The following is a 20,487-nucleotide window of genomic DNA, read 5'->3' as shown; positions in this document are numbered from 1 at the left end:
AAGGTGGTAGCCCTGTAATTGGTGGGGTGAAGTATCTTTGTTGCCTGCTTGTTTAATTAATATTAAAAAAAGGTTTTCTGTTAGTATCTTAAGCACTTGCAATATTTTAGGTGTAAGCGGTTTTTTTTTTTGCTGAATACCGGATGATGACTGTGAACACCAGGGTCGAGAAGGAATATATATGTAGAGTACTGTACCTATGATAGCCATCTTAAGTAAACTAGATTTGTTTTACAGTGTTATTATTTGCAATGCATTTTAGGAGCCCAGATTACCAAAAATTGCATCATTACCAGTCAATGACAAATCGAATCTTATTTTGAAAAAATTTGGCAAACTGTTTTTTTCTTCTTCCAAAAATGGCCTTGAGTCTGGTCATTACCATTTTAATTTTCACCACGGGCTAATGACCTCCGATGGGACAGGGGCATTCCTAAATACTCCAGAGGTCATGGAAACAATATTTATGTTTTTAAGCCGAGGCACATATAACTTGTATGTTTAATGAGATGGCGGGGTTAACGTTCGTAATTTGGCTTTTGACGCACCGTAGTTGGTAAAGCAGTTTTGTGAGTGGGATGTAAATCTGTTGTGTCTTTGGAGGAACAGGGATAAGCTCAAAACGATTATCTCGCATCTTAACGATCTAGGAAAGGGCCCCAGAATGGTGTGATAAAAGCCGCATAGGTTTCCACGGTTGTGCTATGTTGTAGCTTTCCGGTGTTCAGAACTTAATGCATTTCTGGACATGGGAGGCGTTCGGAAAAGCTCCCAGCACACGGAGCGATACGTACGCATTTTGAACTTCTTTCGCACCGTACGTAGCCAACCGTGCTAATTGGAGGTGCGGGGATACGTCAGATAAAGCCGAAAAAACATGCGGTACTCCCACCGTAGAGCGTGATGTTTGACAATGTTTTGAGTAAAGAGAAATATTCATTTGGTTAGAAAGTCACAACCGTTATTTTTCATTTGTTTCCACATTCATATCCACCTCCCATTAGCACGGTTGACTGCGTACGGTGCACAAGAAGTTCCACATACATATCCATAACTCGCTCCGTGGTCTTCATTTCCCTAATATTTCTGCCTCAATTTCTTTCTCTCATCTTCGGCACTGTTTTAGTTGTCTTCCTCCTTATTCGTCAGTTGTCCCTCGCCGTCGGTGGAAGTGCTTCTTGTTTTGACTTGTCAAAAAACTGTTGATTATCTCAAAGGTGTAATTACGTCCAGCAGTTTTAATGTGTTAATTATTTTTTAACGCGCTCAACTGCAAAGAACAATGCGTAATTTTTGGAGTTGTGCGGGTGCCAAAATCATTTGGGAATCCACGCTCGTCTGTTCAGGCCTTGTCATTGTGCGTATATGGAGGCGACGCAACCAAAACGCCAAAGACATGTTTAATTTCCAGCGTATATTTAGCACGGTTGTTTGTTGAAATTTTGAGATGGCTGGCCAGGATTGGGCAAGGACATTGCTCACTTTTAACCCAGCAACCGGAGAGCACAAACTTCAATGTTCCTTGACTCATCGCTATCACAACAAACAATCGCCTATTTTTACGATTGGGCAATTTACCAAATAAGTAAGTCCACTAACATGTTCGCATACAGTCCTTTTGCCAATGGACTGCTCACTGAGGGCCTCCCCACACCATGTGGGAATTTGACCATACTTCACCACACAGGTTGGTGAAGGCGGAGAACAAAGACACTGGGACATTGAAATACAGTGCAAGAACTATGGATTTTTTTGCTGAACTCCTTAATTTACTAATTGGGCACTTTCTGGTTACACATTCCCCCAATGTATTCTTTCAAAGTGCCTGGGTGTCACATTCAATTTCAACATAAGCATGTCAACGCACAAACCGTAAATGGGTGTTTCGAGAACCTTGCGTTCACAGCCGCATTAGTCTGGCCTAAGTGGATCATCACCTTTCACAGCCTGTGCGCTGCACTCGCGGTCTTATCTAACCGTTGCAGCGATTAAGTTTCCTTGTAATTGTTTTTCTTCTTGCATTTGTGCAATCTCTGGGACATATAGACGCTGAGTTAAATAAACAAAACAAAATCCTACACGGCTAAAATTCACGTTTCATCCTGAGGCCGCATCTCTAGCTGCGACATGTTCACGCGCGCCACTGACTTCCCTTTTAATCTCAATAAATCTAATTGATTTTCTGTTTGGCCTTTAATTTCATAAACTCCTGTAAACCTAATCGGACATTCCCAGCCTCAGTTGTGCAAGCTGCGTCGTGGTTATTGTTGCGTTGTTTAAATTGCGATTTTGTTTAAAATAAATATTCAAATACAATACTGTATCTCACACGCATTAGCCCGCCGTCTATCAGATGTTATCCAAAGCCCGACGTTGCTTTCTGCTGCCTGCTGTTGAGTGCGTGTGCCGTTAGCCATCGCCAATCTGTGTGGCTGAGTGCGGCGTGATTTTTGGCCCTGTAACGCTGAACGCCACTACTTTCAAATAAAAACGGGATATGATAAAATAACAAAAATTTACGGTATTTTCGCCGCAAGAAATTGCATTATAAAACTCTGAATGTGAATCCTTCGTACGCAATTGAAATTAGATCACAATCACTGGTGGACAATTGTTCTCGTTTGTCTGGCGTAACGTGAAATGCAAAGAGTGAGTTTAGAGTCTGACAACTTCTCTATTCACACTGACTGAAGGCTGTACGGGGAATTCAATCCCCTTACATTTCAGAGCATTTCATTGTTTGGGCCTTTGTATTGTATTGTTTTTGGATCATTAAATATTAATAGGCGCGCAGTTGTGGAATGTAATGGGTTACAGGTACTTTAACATCTTGTTATGAATCTGCCCAATGTCTGGACATGTACTAAACTTACCTCACCTGCGAGAAGAAGGGGTTGCATTTTAATCACCATTGACTAAGATGATTGCGATACGGTGAGTGGTGCAGTGTGGTTGGCATGGGCCCCGAGTGGAAATTCATGATCACGCGCGGCACCCTGTCCACAATTCCTGCCCTCTTTGTAGCCAGGTGCCCGAGTCCCTGCGACTTGTGCGCCCCCGGTACAGTTGCAACACCCCCTGCACGCTGGATAGCTACGCCGCTGGACATGTTCATAACGAGAATGACAACAACGGCGTCGTCGTTGTTGACGATCATAACAAACGATGTGTTGCGCCCATTTTTATTCTTTCTCAGACTCCCTCTGAAGACGCGATCCCGAGTCCTCTGCTCCTCGCTGGAGGCCGCCCGATCCCCGTAGAACATCTTACCCCCCTCCCCCCACCACCTCCACCGTCCATCACGGCCACCCACACCATTCCGACGCCATGGAGGTCAGCAAGTCGGCCGGCGCATCGCCGGCCAAGAACTTCAAACTGTGGAACCTGAATCGCAAGGGAACCTCGTCGCGGTCCTCCCCAAAGTCGCCGGGCGCCCCACCGGACCCGGCCGAGATCGCTCGCTCCAAGGCGGCCGCGCGTCGCGTGCGCCTCAACGTGGGCGGCCTCGTCCACGAGGTCCTGTGGCGCACGCTCGAGAGGCTGCCGCGTACCCGGCTGGGTCGCCTCCACGCCACCAACACCCACGGCGCCCTCTCGGAGCTGTGCGACGACTACAGCATCACCGACAACGAATACTTCTTCGATCGGCACCCAGGCGCCTTCGCGTCGGTGCTCAACTTCTACCGTACGGGCCGCCTGCACATGAGCGAGGAGATGTGCGCGCTGTCCTTCGGCCAGGAGCTCGACTACTGGGGCGTGGACGAGATCTACCTGGAGACATGCTGCCAGGCGCGCTACCACCAGAAGAAGGAGCAGATGAGCGAGGAGCTGCGGCGCGAGGCGGAGAGCGCCCGGGAGCGCGAGGGCGACGAGTTCGAGGGCACGTGCTGCGCCGACAAGAGGCGTAAGCTCTGGGAGCTGCTCGAAAACCCAAACTCCTCGCTCGCAGCCAAGGTGAGCGAATGTTTTCAGAGCGACGGTTTGCTTTCGCGTGTTTTACCGCGAGCTAGATGTGTGGTTAATGCAGATTCGGTGAGACCTCGTCACGGGCATCTTGCTTGGTGTCTTCCACGAAGCTCGTGGTCCACCCTAAACCGCATCTGCTGCGCAAATCGTGGCAGATGCAGATACCTGACACACGAATGGAAAATTTCAACTTTCCAATGGTGCGACTGTGGTCATCCAGAACAGGCCTTAACAACGTGTAAGGATGCAATGCACAATCCACAAATACGAAGGAGACATCACAGCGGTACACTCCGCTGCTCCTGACGTGGTTATCTGGCTTGACCACCTGAATGTGAAATTGTAGTTGTTGCTCTGCATCTAAATTAGCCGTACGAAAGATTATTTGGTGTTTGAACATTGTAACACCTGTTTTATTTACAGAAAGGATAAAGACTTTTTCTTCCCTTTTATCTTAATACTGGCAAAAAAATGGTCCCATGAACGGTGTATGTTGTATGTATATTGTTATGTATGTTGTTGAACTTATTTCGCACCGTACGGAGCCAACCTTGCTAATTGGAGGTGCGGGGGAAGGACAATAAACTGAACACAAAAGTGCATATCTCCCAGTGGCTTCCTAATGTCGGAAGTAAGAGCCTTCCGGACGACCGCAGAAGTGCATCTGAAGGCTCGCGATGCAGTGACCATCTTCATTAGATGGTTAGCAAAAAGCCGCTGTGAGGATGACCGTAGTTTGCTTGTTCCTCCCGTGTAGAGCTCTGTGGCTCTCAGATGAGTTTTCGGGTTGTCCCCTGCGTGTTGTTCCAACACGATGTCTGACGTTTAACTCCGCGCGCGGGGAACTTATTATTCAGCAACGTAATCTGGCGATGCGGTACAATCGAGGGAGGAAATGAGCTGCCCAGTTGAGTTGCTGAAGAAGCTCCCCAGGATGCGGAGCAAATCAGAATCTTTATTTATCCTGGAGGAAATCCGATGAGCTATGAAGCTCTTTTTTCACACTTGTCCAGTAGGCGCAAGCAACACATAGGACCGCATATCAAAGGGATTTTCTTTGTCTCAACCTACCAAGTGTCCTGGTTTGGGCTGGGACAGTCCCAGTACATCCACGTTGTATTTATAATGATAGGAATAATATCCTCTATATATCCAGGGAAGTCTCAATGAGTCTCACTGAATTCTTCATGAGAGTCCTCTGCATTTGGGACGCTTGGCTAATTCCATGAATGAGTGATTTGGCTTGTTGGGAGGAAATTGGGAATTCTTGGAAATAACACACGCATGCAAGAAAATCACACTCAAAGGTCCTCAGAGATTTATTCAAGAAAAACAATTGCTGTATGTCGTCGTATGTCCATCTCCTGGATTGTTTGTATACCTTTTCATACATATATATGAAAAGGATTTTTAGACGCCTCGGGCCCAGGAAGTTGAATGATTTCTTCTTTAATGGCAGTATCCCCAGTGACACCATGAATGAGTGCTGTATTGTCGCTTCATGAATTAGACAAGTCATGTTCTATTGAGAACCATATGCGAGGTGTATGAGGGTACAGTCACATAGTGACGGCCAGAATATGTAAATCCAAGGAGACATGCAGGAGCGCATAGCAATCGAGTGTGCAGGCGGTAAGGCTGCACCGTGTCCCACGGACAAGAGTGGGTAGGGGTGGGGGGAATGTTATTTTAACACATAGGCTCTTGCGGCCAATATTATCGATAATAGATTTTTTTTTGGGTTAGATCGCAGTAAAATATAAATGTGCCGTTAAACCTGCTACCGCCCGACACAGCCGGTTAGGGAGGTTGTGTCACGTTAACAAAACATGCCAATTAGTAACGAGTTCAGCTCGTGGAGAGTAAACCCACGACAACATTTACAATTCGAGTGCCGTGACGTTTCGTCGGTAATTACAACCAGCCTCATCAGGCAACAGCCAAAATTGTGGGTTTGTTATTCCTTGCACCAGGGCCCATGCCAACCAATGCCACACTACTGGAGACATGGGTGTACTTATTAATGATAATTTCAACCTGTAACGAGCGGCCACTGCACTGTATTTGCTCGCTCTCAAAGAGGGAGAGAGAACGAGGAGGAGGATGGAGGCATCGCAGGCGAGCGGGAAAGGTTGCAGCCAGGCGGTGAGCCGGCATCAATACTTTTGCCTCAGCTCTGTGGTCCTCTATATTAAGATGTTTTCAGGAAACTAGAGCATCTGGAGAAAATGCAAGAGTAATCTTTGACAGAAACTGTCATCATCATCCATTGAGAGGGATTCCAAATAAATTTATTTTCAAATCGGATGGAATTTTTTCGTCTTACAATCTCTCCAAAATATATATTCTACAGGATAAATATATAAATTGTAAATGCCCTTGATATTTTGTCATACAAATGTATTGAAGACGCAGCTAATGCATTTTGAGTTGAAAGTTCGGTGTGACAGATTCCGTCCAATCACAATCATAATGGGGGAGCTGCTGTGAAAAAAACTATAAATCAAAGGAGCCGATGCCAGGAGCAGCCGTTGCTGAGAAACAATTCCGTTTTGGAGAAACAAATGAGTCGCTTGATGCCTACAAATTAATTGTAGTTCTATTCAAATCAAAACGCAGTGAATGGTTTGTCTACTGCTAGATGAAATCCCCCCTCGTGCCGTCACCATCTCTCCCGCGGCCCTGCTTATGTAATCTGTCAGCGGGATATCACTCTTCAAAGGGAGACCTTTGCAAAGAGAACGCTAATGCTTAACGTATCAGTAGGCGAAGACCCATTAAGGTGCAATATAGATGACATTTTTCTCTACGACTTGGATGGATTGAAGTTATATCACTCATTTTCCTACACCCCCCTCCTCCACCCGCCGTGGCCCCACCCTAACCAACCACGGACAGGCTGACCTTGTTAATGTTGTCAGCACATCTGGCTTGTCCGTTAATAATTAACGGAGGAAGGCAATCTCGCGTGTCTGTGAATGTGCGCGCGCGTGATATTCCATATTGTCTCGCATAAGGAAGGCCCCCCGCCCGCCACTCCCCCCTTGTGAGCTTGTTGTGTGCGAGTGAACGTCCACACGCGCGTGTTTTTCTCGACGCAACGCAGATTTCACGATCGAGCTCCGTGCGGATGTGTCCGTGCTGGCACGGCGACGCATTGTCGGCTGGGTTACTTGTCGAGCGCTTGTCAACTCGTTCGTTCTGTTGCGGCGCACTGAGCCCCGCCATAGAAATGTGGAATTGCTACCAAATCGTTAGGTGGCTCTGCGGTCGAGAGCGAGCGGCTCGCGATCCGAAGGTTGCGATTTCAAATCCTGGTCAAGGGGTTGACTCGCCCAATCGTCCTTTGGGAGTTCATACGATAGGTACCCCATTATGGTTAGAAACACCCCTACCATAGGAATGTGGAATTTGCACCTCTGGCTCAGGGCTGTAAGCAGGAGATGAGCACCGCCTCAGTGCTTGAGCAGGACAGAACGTTGGCTTTTCATCAGCAATCGTTGTGGTTTCAGTAAGTGTGGCAAGTAACCATACACAACAGCGCAGTGCAAGTGCAATGCAAATTATGCCTTGGATTTCAAGTTTTAGTTGGTTTTTACACGTTTCCCATATACAACGTAAGGCATCCCATTGATTACGTAAACATACATGTTTTGTGTAGAGTTTTAAGTGTAGTTTGTTTAAACCAGGTGAGACCTCGAGAGACCAGGATTGCAAGTCATCCGTGCCATTAGTCTGTATGTATGTGGAACTTCTTTCGCACCGTACGTAGCCACCCACGATAGTTGGAGGTGCGGGGGAAGGACAACAAGTCTGCCACAGTAGGGCGCGGTGATTGCCATGGGTACAATCCCAACTGAGTAAAATGCGGTGTAATTTTTTCGAATTTGGCAAATTCGGACCCTCACGGGGGCACACAGTGGCCTACTCATATGAATGATGTCAGGGGATCATTAATGTCCACAGAGAAGCAAACGGTAGTACTGTGATTATTAACTAGGGCGGCCACTGGATTCGAACCGTGGACCTCTGCAACAGGCGGCGAACGCCACTGCTAGGCCGCGTCACTGACCCAAGGGCCATGCTGAGGTTCATGGACCCAGTTATATGGGGTGCCACGGTGGCGAGATGTGAACTACCTCACCTGGTATACAGGAGGTCGTGGGTTCGATGCCGACCCTGACGCCTGCTATATATTTGGAGTTTGCGTGTCTCACTCCCTGTGGTCGCGTGCATTTTTCTCCGGGCCCTCCGGTTTTTCCCTCCACGTTTAGAATCAAGATGCGCTTTGAGTATGTGATATAAATTTCCACATTTGTGGCCAGGTTGCTTCTGAAAGAGAGATATTATAGCTCAGTGGGCCTTACCTGGTAAAAGAAAAATATTACGTTTTTTTTTATATCTACGGAAGTCTGAGTAAACGTACGTGTACCGTGTTATGAAAGAGCTATACAGTTACTAAACTAAATACGTTCGTCAATAAGGCCGTGGCCTTAAAAGGAAACACATACAGTGTGGCCCAAAAGTCAGGACACGTGAGGGATATTATATTTATTTTAACAAATCACATTGGGTTATTTTATTTATTTTAAAAAATGTTAAAACGGACTTCCATTAACATCAATGCATGCATGAGTTCTCTTTTGAAGTTTAGGACTTTTTTTAAAGAACAAAGCTGCCTTCTTTAGCATGCATAAAAAGAAAAATATAACTCGTTCGTCTTGAGTCAATTTCTTTTCCATTTTTAAATGTCATCTGAAAAGCAAGAACAAAAATAGATATAAACGATAATAGATACAATATCAACTTCAATTATGAACAATACAATGTTTTAATGACGATGTTAAAATATATTAAATAACTCCATGTGTTCTTGAATTTTTGGTCCACCCTGTATATAACAGGGGGACGTTTCAGGCAATTGCCCTTCTTATTCAAAGCAGATTAAAATGATAAACAAGCCAGCACACAGCCCTCATTGCAACTGTATGCAGCTTATAGATGTGGATTATGATGCCACCACACAATAATTATGTTTTGTGGATAATATATATTATTCTTACAAATAACGTGTATCTAGCAGTAGACAGTGGGAAATGATGATGATGATGATGATCATAATAATGATGGCAAGATATGGCGTTTGATATCCCATTCATCATATATGGCTTGCTTTGGTTACTTACTAATCTTCATTGCTCTTTAATTCTCTCAGATATCATCGTTGAGAAAAGGCATAATAATATGTCTGATCCACTTGGACATGTTTAGCACTTGATGAAACATTCCGCCTTCCATTCCTGCAACTCTTTATTCTTACAACTTACTTACTCCCAAGATTGCCGTTTGTCAAAAAAAGTGACTCATTGCCAACGTATGAATCAGCAGGTGCCACAAGACATCCTTAAAATCGAACCAGAAGGCAAGCCTGACGAAGTTTCACCTGTCCTCGTGTAATAGACGTTAGTGACGTGCGCAATCCACCTTGTTGAAGATAGCTCCGCTGGCAGGGAAATCACGAGACAGCTGCGCGACATCGCCCACATTCACCTCTCTTCCACTGTACAACTGAGCCACGCCGGGGCCGTGCTAAGCCAACCCACGCGTGCGGCTGAGGAGGCACCGCCACGTGGGTTCGATTCCGACCTTGATGATGCCTCTATATTTGGGTTTGCGTGTTCTCTCTCTCTCCGGGTCCTCCAATTTCCCCCCTCCACATTTAGAATAAACATGCGTTTAAAGTATACATTTCCACATGAGGTTAAGCCACTTCGTTGAGTTGTCATGTGTGGCCAGGTCGCTTTTGAAAAAGAGCTGTATAGCTCAGTGGGCCTTACCTGTTAAAATAAAAAAAAATAGTTTCGTTTTAGTTCATTTAGGTTTCCTACATTAGACGCCAAGGCATGCCGCTAACATCACGCACAATGAATGAGCCGAGAGTGTAGCCGTGTCCGTCCTCCTGGTATACTGGCTGACCTCAAACGCAACTGAACGCGTCCATAATCCTGCTTGGTCCCTGAGCCAGGTTCAACGGTCTTGTGAGGCCAGCCTATCATGGTTTGGTTCTGGCTCAGAACAGCAAATAGTCACCTGTACCGTGAGAGGCCCCCGCACCCACTGGCTAAGCTCGGATGTGCCAGTGGAAATTCCAATACTTTGTGACTTTTGGAAGAGGAAAAGAATGATGCCACTTGGTCCGCATTTGACACTAAGCGGCGCGCTAATGATCCTCTTTGGAAATAATTGTTGAGCTCCTGCTAATGGCATGTTCCCCCATTTTCCGTGGGCTAAATTACCAATCCCGAGTCATCTGTGTAAAGCCGTTTAAGATGCCTCGGTGAAAGTGCACCATCATCAAAAGATTAAATGGTCTCTTTAAAGTGCTACGTTTTGTTGCGTACACATATCCAAGTGGCTCTGGTCAAAAAAAAATAAAAAAAATGTGTGGACGTTAAACATAATTGACGGTTCAATAATTCAGAGGCTTGTAATATAGCCGATTAATGTTTAATGGGCCAGAGCTGCTCTCACATTCTTATTATTACTTTGCATTGCGGCCAAGGGGTCACCCGGGGTCACGTGAGCAGTGGCGAGAGCTCCATGAGAAACGCCATCCGGGAGCTCCGCAGTGTATCAAGCTTCTGTGAGTCTTCTGCAAACGGAAATATGTTTGTCGCGTTTTCATTTGTGACATTCAAAGGAAGTGTTATCTCATCATGATGGCTATCGGTTATACGGTGGTGGGGGGAGAGCACAGTGGTTAGTGTACTCTGAAGCTAGCAACCTGAGTTTATTTCCCGGCCACGGCTAATATAGCGCAGGCGATTGATGTATGAAGCCGTCCTGACCCCTTCCCCCCCCCGGTTTCGTCATCACGCACTCTACCGGTGTGGTGAAGTACGGTCAAACAGCAGCCCCCCATGACTGACACGGCATGGACATGCCTTCATCCAGCACTGGATTGGCAACGGACTGCAAATTCCAATTTAATTACACGGGGCTAATGTAACTGAAAACACACACGTGCTTTACTTATGCTTAAAATACATTCCATTTTAGCGTAATCGTGTTTTGTACGTGCACGCACTGTATTAAAGTAACTGCGAAGCATTTATTATTGGCCACTTAATAGATGACGTAACTACTCGTTGGGTCTTTAATACATGCTCTGTTTTCTGTATACAGTGTATTGTTTACATTGCTACGCGTACATTTTGCGAAGGGAAAAAAAAACCTCTTCTATGTTTCTGGGAACGGGGTTGGCCGTCCCCAGCGTATCTCTTCAGTTCTTTTCCAGTGGACGTTTTGTTATAATAAAATTTTATTTATTTATTTAGGCCTCGTTTTTTGACAGCGCGGATGACTAAATCAATTTTCCATAGGGGGTGAAACGCCTTTTCATAGTCTACAAAGGCTTGACATGACAGCGTAAACATAACGAGAGAGAAAATAAGAATAGGTTTTAGCCTATCTGGCAATAAAACAGGAGGTGTTAAGATGATCAAACGCCAAATAGATACCCTTTGCAAGGCATCAAGTCTGTGTTAACCACAAACGGTACTTGTTGCAAAAGATGCAAACAGACATGCTCTGATAATATATGGCATTGTCTTTGAAATTGATTTTCCTATACCAGAGACAGCCTTCTTTATGGCCTTGTCTCACGAGTGTTAGACCAGAGTACGCTAGAAGGTGAACAGCACAAAAGCAATGCAAGTATCAGCACACTTGTAGCTCGGGTCGTTCACTTCTATCTATGGGACCGTTTTGCCGTGTATATATATGGGACCTTTTTGCTAGAAATGGTAAAATTTATTGTTATTTTTTCATAATTTTTTAAACTGCCAAAAATTTGTCCCGAAGATATAAAGATAGAAAATATTTAGCCATCCCACATTCACTGAGCACACAGTCATTATCACGACCAATTGTCATTTTAACTTCAGGAAATTATTGAAACACCTATGAAGCGAGGCAGGGAGGCGTTTCTCTTGTGAATCGCTGTCCAGCACACTGGTGGTGCTGAGGCAGGAACGAATTGGCAACTTTGTTCATCACGTGACAACATTACTAATAGGCTGCGTCGGGTGGAGGAGGGTGTATGATACAGACGTGTTACTGAAGCGACCTAACCCAAAAAAAATCTGTTATGAATTATAACATTGGTGACAAAAAGCCAATGTATTGAAGGAAATCATGCACTGGAGGGACATAATTATCTAAAGAGCAACCATTGAACGTAAAACGGGATCTCGATTCATTTAATGAGCTGAGCAAGAGCGGTTTGGAGTGCCCTTTATTCCTAAACTCATTTCCAAAAAGATAAATTACATTGGATAGTTAGAAGCAATGAACGCGTACAACACGCACGGCCTTGTGTCAGACCACCGACCTGAGAGAAGAAAATGTGCCCAAATTACTTCAGACAGCAGCGCTCAATGAGTCCACAGTCCCTTTCTGTCTATAAATCACCGTTTTTTTTCGCACGCATCATTTGCTCTAACTCTCCTTCCAGGCCCGCTCGCACTACTGTGTCCCGTTGAGTTTATTATCATCGTCATCATCATCATTTCCGAGGAGCGTTGGAATCTGGTCGAAATCACAATTGGAGTTTGTGCCTCCCCTCGGTGGGGTTAGCACTTCCTCCATCGACCCAGAGGGTGAACGCACCTTCCCCCATGTGGTGTTCCCTCTGTGTGTATTGGGAAATCTCCTTCGTCTTCCCCAACCTCTGTCTCCACTCTGAAAGCAATGTGTGTATGTTGAACCTCTTGTATGTATATACTGTATATCGTATGTATGTTGAACTTCTTTCGCACCGTGCCTAGCCAACCGTGCTAATCTGAGGTGCGGGAAATGCCACTTATACCGTTTCGAGGAGGGATACTAAGCGGGGTTGAGCCTGGAAAGTGCTTAGAATGGACGGACTACCATGCGTTTAGCAAGCATTGTGGACAGTAGGGGGCAGTGTCGTCCGATGCATTCCGGAGTCATTATGCGTTTCCTTTGCAAATACATTTTAACATTATTATACGCTACAGTATATATATCATAGACGTCCTCTTACGTTTATATGGCGACAGTAATGAGCCATTGATCGCAAGCTCGATAAGCTCTCAAATAAATCCTTGTGTCAAGCAAAAAGGGCTCGCAATGCCATGCCCAGCCACTGCATTTACACATACGTTTAGAACATCATGTGTTTGTGATTCCCCGTGCAGCCGAAGAACGCCGTCGGTGAAATGTTGTATGCACACACACTCGTCTTTGGCTGGCCATCGAACAAAGATGGTCACTGCATTGCATGCTTTCAGATGCTCTTCTTGTGGCCATCTAGAATGCCCTTCCTTCCGATATTAGGAAGCCACTGGAGCTATCCACTTTTAAATGTAGATTGAAAACTCATGTTTTTAGAACTGCTTTTTGTGTTTAGTTTGTTGCCCTTCCTCCACACCTCCAATTAACACGGTTGGATATGTACGATGCGAAAGAAAGTTCAAAATATATACATGTTATTTGTATATATGCGAGTGACTGGCTGGCATATTTGTAGTTTCAAGACTGTGGGCTGTCCAAAAAGTAAAGTATCTTACAACTTGTTATTATACTAATCCCTCCGGCCGATGCTTTACAATCTGTCTCACCCAGGTGACATTTTCATGACCTGCTCAGGCATTAGTATCATCTTAAAGGACGACCTTGTCCTCAGAAGCCACTTTAGCGATAACCTGGGGAAAATAGATTATGACTGGCTTCCGTTTCACCAACTGCGCTCACGCCACTGATATTCACGCTTACCGGCTTCAACAAGGACGTAGGCGTGCGCAAAGAGCACACGCAGCCTGAAGAAGTGCATTGTGGTCTTCTCGTCTTAGGCCACCCGCAATAAATATGAGCAAATGTGACCGACTAATAGCAGCAGCAAAGCAGCGATCGACAACTGTGATAGACTGGTTTGTCAGAATTAAGACTCATCAGAACACTATCATCAGCAATACTAATGCAAATGCTAATCACATCCATAAATGTCGTAATAATCCCATAATCGTAACCGAATAAGAGTGCAGGCTGGAAAACCTTAAGTTTCAAGCAACAAACATTACTTTGTCGTGTGAAACTTGTGCTTTTTCAGCATGCACCTTTATTCTGGCATTAATAATAAGACCCTCTGCAGCTACTAGAGGCCGCTACATTAGGCCAATTGGACCGCAACCGTAGTATGACTATTGAATCACTGGCGGGGAGGTGGGAAGTGAATGGTTATAACCCACAGAGGCTGTGAGGAGTGATGGGATGTCAGTAGTTATGGGCCATGGGACACATAACAACAATTCATATTCTTTCTGATGTATCTGAGAAGGATGGGTGAGGTGAAATAATAAGTCGTTTTCATCAAACATGTTGATGTGTAAAAGAAAGATTGTTGCCTTAAAATATTCACAGCTCACAGAAAATTAGCAATTCAATAATCGGAAAGAGATCATTGATACATTTTTTTGCGTAGTTCCAGTCTCAAATTAAACTGTGTTAACGTTTTGAATTTCATCCTTGTTTATTTAGTATACCTGAAAGCCTCTTTACAGCAACGTCTCTCTTCCGTTATCTCTCTGTCTCTGTACGTCAGTGTGTCTGTATTTCAATGCATATTTGATGATATTTCTCTGCCTCTCTTGTTTCCCTGCCACCCTGCATCTCCTACCCCTTTTCTTGCATCCTCACCACCCTGCCCCCACACTCACTCTCAAGCACCTTTCACCCTCCCGCCACTTAAACCCTTCCTATCGCTCTCCTCCTTTATCTCATCCCCATCCTCCTCTGAACGTCCCTCCGTCTACTCCCTTCCCAGGGGATGGCCATTGTGTCCATCTTGTTTATCGTGCTCTCCACCATTGCGCTGTCTCTCAACACGCTGCCCGATCTGCAGCACAAGGACGAGTTCTCGCACATCGTCGACAACCCGAAGCTGGCACAGGTGGAGGCCGTGTGCATCGCCTGGTTCACCATGGAGTACCTGCTGCGCTTCATGTCGGCGCCCAACAAGTGGAAGTTCTTCAAAGGCGCCCTCAACGTCATCGACCTCATGGCCATCTTGCCATACTACATCACCATCTTCCTCACCGAATCGAGCCGTGGTGTCTCGCAGTTCCAGAACGTGCGGCGCGTCGTGCAGATCTTCCGCATCATGCGCATTTTGAGGATCCTCAAGCTGGCTCGTCACTCCACGGGCCTGCAGTCGCTGGGCTTCACGCTCAGGAGGAGCTATAACGAGCTGGGCCTCCTCATCCTCTTCCTCGCCATGGGGATCATGATCTTCTCCAGCCTCGTCTTCTTCGCCGAGAAGGACGAGCCGGATACCAAGTTCCATAGCATCCCGGCGTCCTTCTGGTGGGCGACCATCACCATGACCACTGTGGGCTATGGCGACATCTACCCAATGACATTACTGGGCAAAATCATCGGCGGGCTGTGCTGCATTGCGGGCGTGCTCGTTATTGCGCTGCCCATCCCTATTATTGTGAACAACTTCAGCGAGTTCTACAAGGAGCAGAAGCGGCAGGAGAAGGCGGTGAAGCGGCGCGAGGCACTCGAGAGGGCCAAGCGCAACGGCAGCATCGTCTCGATGAACACCAAGGAGGCCTTTGTGAGAAACGCCGAGCTGGAGACGGTGGTCGTTGTGGAGAAGGACACCAAGAACCTCGGCTGCAAGGAGAGAGTGAGCGTCGACGAGCTGAACTACTTCTCTCCGAGCCGGTGGAAGACCTCCAAGGGTGTGGCTTCGGACGTCGCGTCGTCCAAAGCAGAGGTCTCCAGATCTCCGCACCACCTGGACGTGCAGAAGCTGGTGAGCTTGTACAAGGAGATGTCGTCCAAGGATTCGCCTGACCACGAAGCGCAGACGCTGGAGGATAAACCGCAAGAGATGCAACCCTTGGTCGGGCGCTCAAGAAATAAGCCACTCGTGCTGGATCCAGGGAGACTGGAAGCATTTAATGCCTCTCCACCTACAACCGGTGAGGTCAATGAAGGCTTTGGGCCAGACAGAGTAGATGTGCCAAATATTGCGGCGAACTGCGATGGAGTGAGAGTTAGGCACGATGAAGGGAACAGCGACGGGCGTGGTCTCTCTGGTGGCGACAATGAAGAGGCGAAAAGTAAAGAAGTGAACGGAGACAAGTGGGGCAGTGCGGAGAAGTTCTCTGCAGACAGACTCGTGGTTGGCGCAGATGTGGCCAAGCCACGAGTGATCGAGTTTACAAAGAGAGAGGGGCGGAGGGGGGCTGCACTAAGGCCTGCAAGTTACCCGCAGGGTCAGGTGGTGCAAGAGGTATTCTCGTGCGATGGCAGGCCCCAGCGGAGCAGCTGGGCAGAGTGTCAGGATTTTGGAAAGGTGAACTTTGCCGAACACGGCTTGCCGTCGGTGAAATTGAGCAGGCAAGATTCAGACGGTGTCTCGGGCTTGAGGGCAGCAGAGAGGGTGACCGATGGTGCCGGCTTATCTGGGAAGCCCATAGACGCAAGCCCTTCAGGTGAATTAAAAAGTTCCTGTGTAGAATTTCAAGATGGCGACTTTCAACAAAATGGTTGCCAAGATTTGCAAGAGGCGGCCGACATAAGTGCTACTTCCAGATTTGCGTAGGCTTTTTGTTTAGTTGTTCAGTAAATACCAGTTATGCTAAAAAAAAATAAGCTCCACGGCTTGCAAATAAAGCACCCTTAGTTCCAAGAGGATGGTTTATAGACCAAGTAGGTACAAGTTGAATGTTCACTTTATGAGAATCCGTGCAGAGCTTGCACAGTGGTACCGATTGTATACGAACACTGAATTAAACGTGTTTATATTTATAGCAATCGCATGGTGTCATGCTTGCATCTGGAAGTTTCTAAAAAAAATCTCACCTATAAGTATGCATTGTGAGAGTTATAATGTCAAGCTGACTTCTGGACAATTTGTTTACACTTGCAAGAATAATGAAATAATGCACGACCTTCGGGTGTACACTGCCCAAAAAGACATTCCTTTACTATATACAGTACAGTATATACATATATATCAAAATAATAATAATAATGAGTGAAAATAGGATGGAGAGGACCTGCTTGGTTTAAAAAAATAATAAGCCAATGATTGTATTGCATTCTATGTGTCCCCTGGTTGTAATTAGGCCATGAGCCATGGGGATTTGTCAGTACCACTGGGGTGGCAAATGCTGTCAGTATCCATGGGCAGAAAGCTTAGCGCGTATACTCTCTGTTTTATAAACACTCTTCCTATTTATTTTCATATTCAGTGAATGTTTCCTGTCACGTCCCCCCACCCCCAAAAGTATATTCTCTATCAAATATACAATGGGGTACCCTTCTTTAACGGCGTTATGCTATCATTAAATATTTGTTATCTATAAGTAAAATCGTTCAAGGAAAACATCGTTTGCATTTGCCACCCTGGGTGGGACCGTTAAGAACAATTTTAGGCCATTGGCCGAGGGACCGAATGAGCAATGGGTCACTTATTAAATGTGTTTAAAGTTCAAGTTTGATCTACTGACACCCGTATGAGATAAAAAAACGGATGAATGAAATGCATCTAGCATTAAATTGTTTCAGATGGCTTAATCTGTTTAAACACAAGGTGGGAAATGCATTGACAAGATCAATTCGGTTTACACCACCAAAATGCAAATGGCCTGGAGGCCCACAATAGAATTGGGTACTTACAAAGATAATCAAGCATGGCATTAGCAAGCAGCCGCCGGCCAGCCTCGCAAAATCAATAGCGTTTTCACCAGGCTCGTGGCCAAATACCTATTTGGCATTGAGGTAATTCTCACAGCAACTTCGAGGCAGGTTTTATGACGGTTGCCACCTGCCCTGGTTTTCACAGGATCGTCCTCTCGTTGAGGTAGCTGCTTCCCATTGATGTATGTCAGTCTTCCTGGGACGATACGAGTCCCGTTTTTTGTTAGTTGCATTAATAATAATAGCAAGAATAAACTGCTCAAGACAATGCATTTACATGTAGTTATCCCCTGTCCCGGTATTGTCCTATTATCATTATTTTTTCTTCTTCACATTATCTTCTGGGTTTGTTTTTGTACCTCAGGTGATATCCCTAAGTTTGACCTTGCCATGGCTCCTCAGCACGTGATGAGTTTTGTCTTGTTGCCACGGTGTGTGCGTTCTTGTATAATCTTCATTTGACAGCCGCAGGCTCGCTTAACTCTGATGATTGATGGTCACATTGTCTTCTGGTGTTCGTTCCGAGTTCTCAATTACTTGCGCAACAAAATATATAAATATTTATTCAGTCCCGTGTCAATCGAATGGTGAATGAAGGCCTCCCTACAATGTGTCGTTCAGTGTGAGTCGGTGAAGGTGGAGAAGCCGAGCACTTCTTCAGGTATCACTTCGTCACTGATGTTAGCCATGACTGTAAATCGAACTCGGGTATCTGGTTTCATGGAGCAGCGTGCTAATCACTGCTCCTTCACCTCAATTAACGTTTCATCTGAATTCATCCCTTATCCTTCATTGTTTTCATCTGTTCGGCAGTTGAGAGATGTCGAGTTATCCATAATATCTGCTGTCAGACGGCAGTGCAGTAAAGTCTATTGTACTCTATTAAAGTTTCCATGTCTATGCTTTCCGTCATCATCAACCCATGTTGACCAGCATGGTGAGGTATGGTGAACCAACGATCACGAGCATCCAGCAGTGGGCTGACAAAGCGAGCCGTACGTGTTTTAAAAACAAAACATCTAGATTGTGAACTAATTTCTTTAGAACGGCTTTTTCTGTTTGGTTTGTTGTCCTTCTCCCGCACCTCCAATAAGCACGGTGTGTGAAAGAAGTTCAACATTCGCATACATACGTGTACACAAAACCCCAGAGGTGGGACAAAGTCATTGTTATGCAAGTCCAAGTCGAGTCGCAAGTCATCAAATTCATGACTCGAGTCTGACTCGAGTCCAAGTCACATGACTCGAGTCCACATCTCATAGGTGGGACAAAGTCATTGTTATGCAAGTTCAAGTCGAGTCGCAAGTCATCAAATTCATGACTCGAGTCTGACTCGAGTCCAAGTCACATGACTCGAGTCCACACCTCTGCAAAACCCCGACCGGAGTTGTCAAATCTCCACTTTGCAATCCGAGTCTTGCTATTATACAGACGGCCAACAGGAGGCATCAATGCCTTATGGCCCAGTGGAAATTGTTCATGATGACGAAGGCCAATTGTGGGATGCAGACCATGCGCCAAAAGGGGCACAACATTGAGCACATGCGGAAGAAGGGTCAAAGGCCACACATAGATCGTGAGATATTGACGATTAAAGATGAACGCGAGAAATATTTGTTTTTAATCGTTAGTTTTCGTGGCTGTGAATATTGACGGTAAACAAAAAAAAAATTTGTGAAATAGACCGCTCTTAAAATAAAATTGTTGCAGCAAAAATGTTCATCTGCAACAAATATCGAGCCGTGGGTGTCAATCTCAACTGAAATAAGAAGGGTGACCTTGCAAGGACACTTTCTTTGCTGGCATTAGCCATCTTACGTGTGGTATACACGAGACCTCCGCCTATCGGCATCATTAGCCACGATTAATCCACTGCTGAATGAAAGACCTGGCCATCTGTTGTCATAGCTCACTATCCTGCGATGTATAACGCTCCATTTAGCACAGTGGTTCTCAACCTCTTTGTTTTGGCAGCCCCCCCCCCCATCAATACTATTCGTTCTCGTGCCCCCGTCATCCGCCGCCCCCCCTCCCCAGGTAGGGCATCTACAGAGAGAGGTCACATGTCCACGCATAGTCAAAGCGGTGTTCGTGAGGACATTTGTTTCACGTTGTGTCATGTTTTGTCGCTGTAACGTGGCACTGACGTTCCCCGTGCACGTAAACTTATCCTGCACAGTACCCATGGCTCAGCCTGCACAGCCCTGAAAGGCTGAAAGACTGACTGGGTGAGAACCGCTGATCTGGAATGGGAAACACGAGCGGATAAAAAAAAAATCTCCGATGCATTTTTCGGGTTGTGCCCTGTGTTGTTCGAACCGATGTCCGACGTTTCGCTACCACGTGCTGGGGGCTTCTTGACAACGGCAAAAAACAATTCAGGAGCTGATATTTGTTTGGTCTACAAAACTTGTCTTTGTCATCATACGGTAACGTTCACATTTTCGTCAGCCACTGATGCTTGAGACCTTAGGGTACAGTAGAGAAGCGTGTTTTAAGAATATGATATACTTACATCGGGTTCCTGCTGCAAACTATGCAGAGAGGTACATTTACAAACGTTGCAACAGCTGACGTTATATCCAGATGTACCATCGGTTTAAAAGGGAAACCTACATCGTGAAAAAATCAACTGAGTTTGAGGGACCCCCTTGTGAATGTGTGTGTGTTTAGTCATTCACAGTCCACTGCTGAGTGAAGATCTCTTCATATACCGTCCCCGTCATTGGGGTTGTTTGACCATACTTCACCACGCTGGTCAGTGCGGATTGAATAAGGAAAAGG

At 45.7% G+C, this 20,487-nt stretch overlaps 1 protein-coding gene across 1 annotated transcript; it reads left to right on the top strand.

Moving 5' to 3' along the window:
- The first annotated feature begins 3,211 nt into the window (after positions 1-3,211).
- Positions 3,212-18,845, top strand: LOC144726307 (potassium voltage-gated channel subfamily B member 1-like). Its single transcript, XM_078604901.1, has 2 exons — positions 3,212-3,954; positions 14,813-18,845. Exons 1-2 carry the CDS (start codon positions 3,328-3,330, stop codon positions 16,601-16,603), a joined length of 2,418 nt encoding a protein of 805 aa, XP_078461027.1. The 5' UTR covers positions 3,212-3,327; the 3' UTR covers positions 16,604-18,845.
- Positions 18,846-20,487: the final 1,642 nt, after the last annotated feature.

The sequence above is a fragment of the Lampetra planeri genome, chromosome 23 (assembly GCF_965212315.1).
Source record: "Lampetra planeri chromosome 23, kcLamPlan1.2.h2, whole genome shotgun sequence".
Taxonomy (NCBI): domain Eukaryota; kingdom Metazoa; phylum Chordata; class Hyperoartia; order Petromyzontiformes; family Petromyzontidae; genus Lampetra; species Lampetra planeri.
Note: the sequence above shows the minus strand (reverse complement) of the source record. Positions and strands in the feature narration are given on the sequence as shown.

Bases quoted from the DNA above. Each gene is read 5' to 3' on its own strand.
- LOC144726307 (XM_078604901.1), top strand. From the start codon at position 3,328: ATGGAGGTCAGCAAGTCGGCCGGCGCATCGCCGGCCAAGAACTTCAAA. The intron at 3,955-14,812 runs GTGAGCGAATGT...CTCCCTTCCCAG, and splicing joins ACTCCTCGCTCGCAGCCAAG to GGGATGGCCATTGTGTCCAT.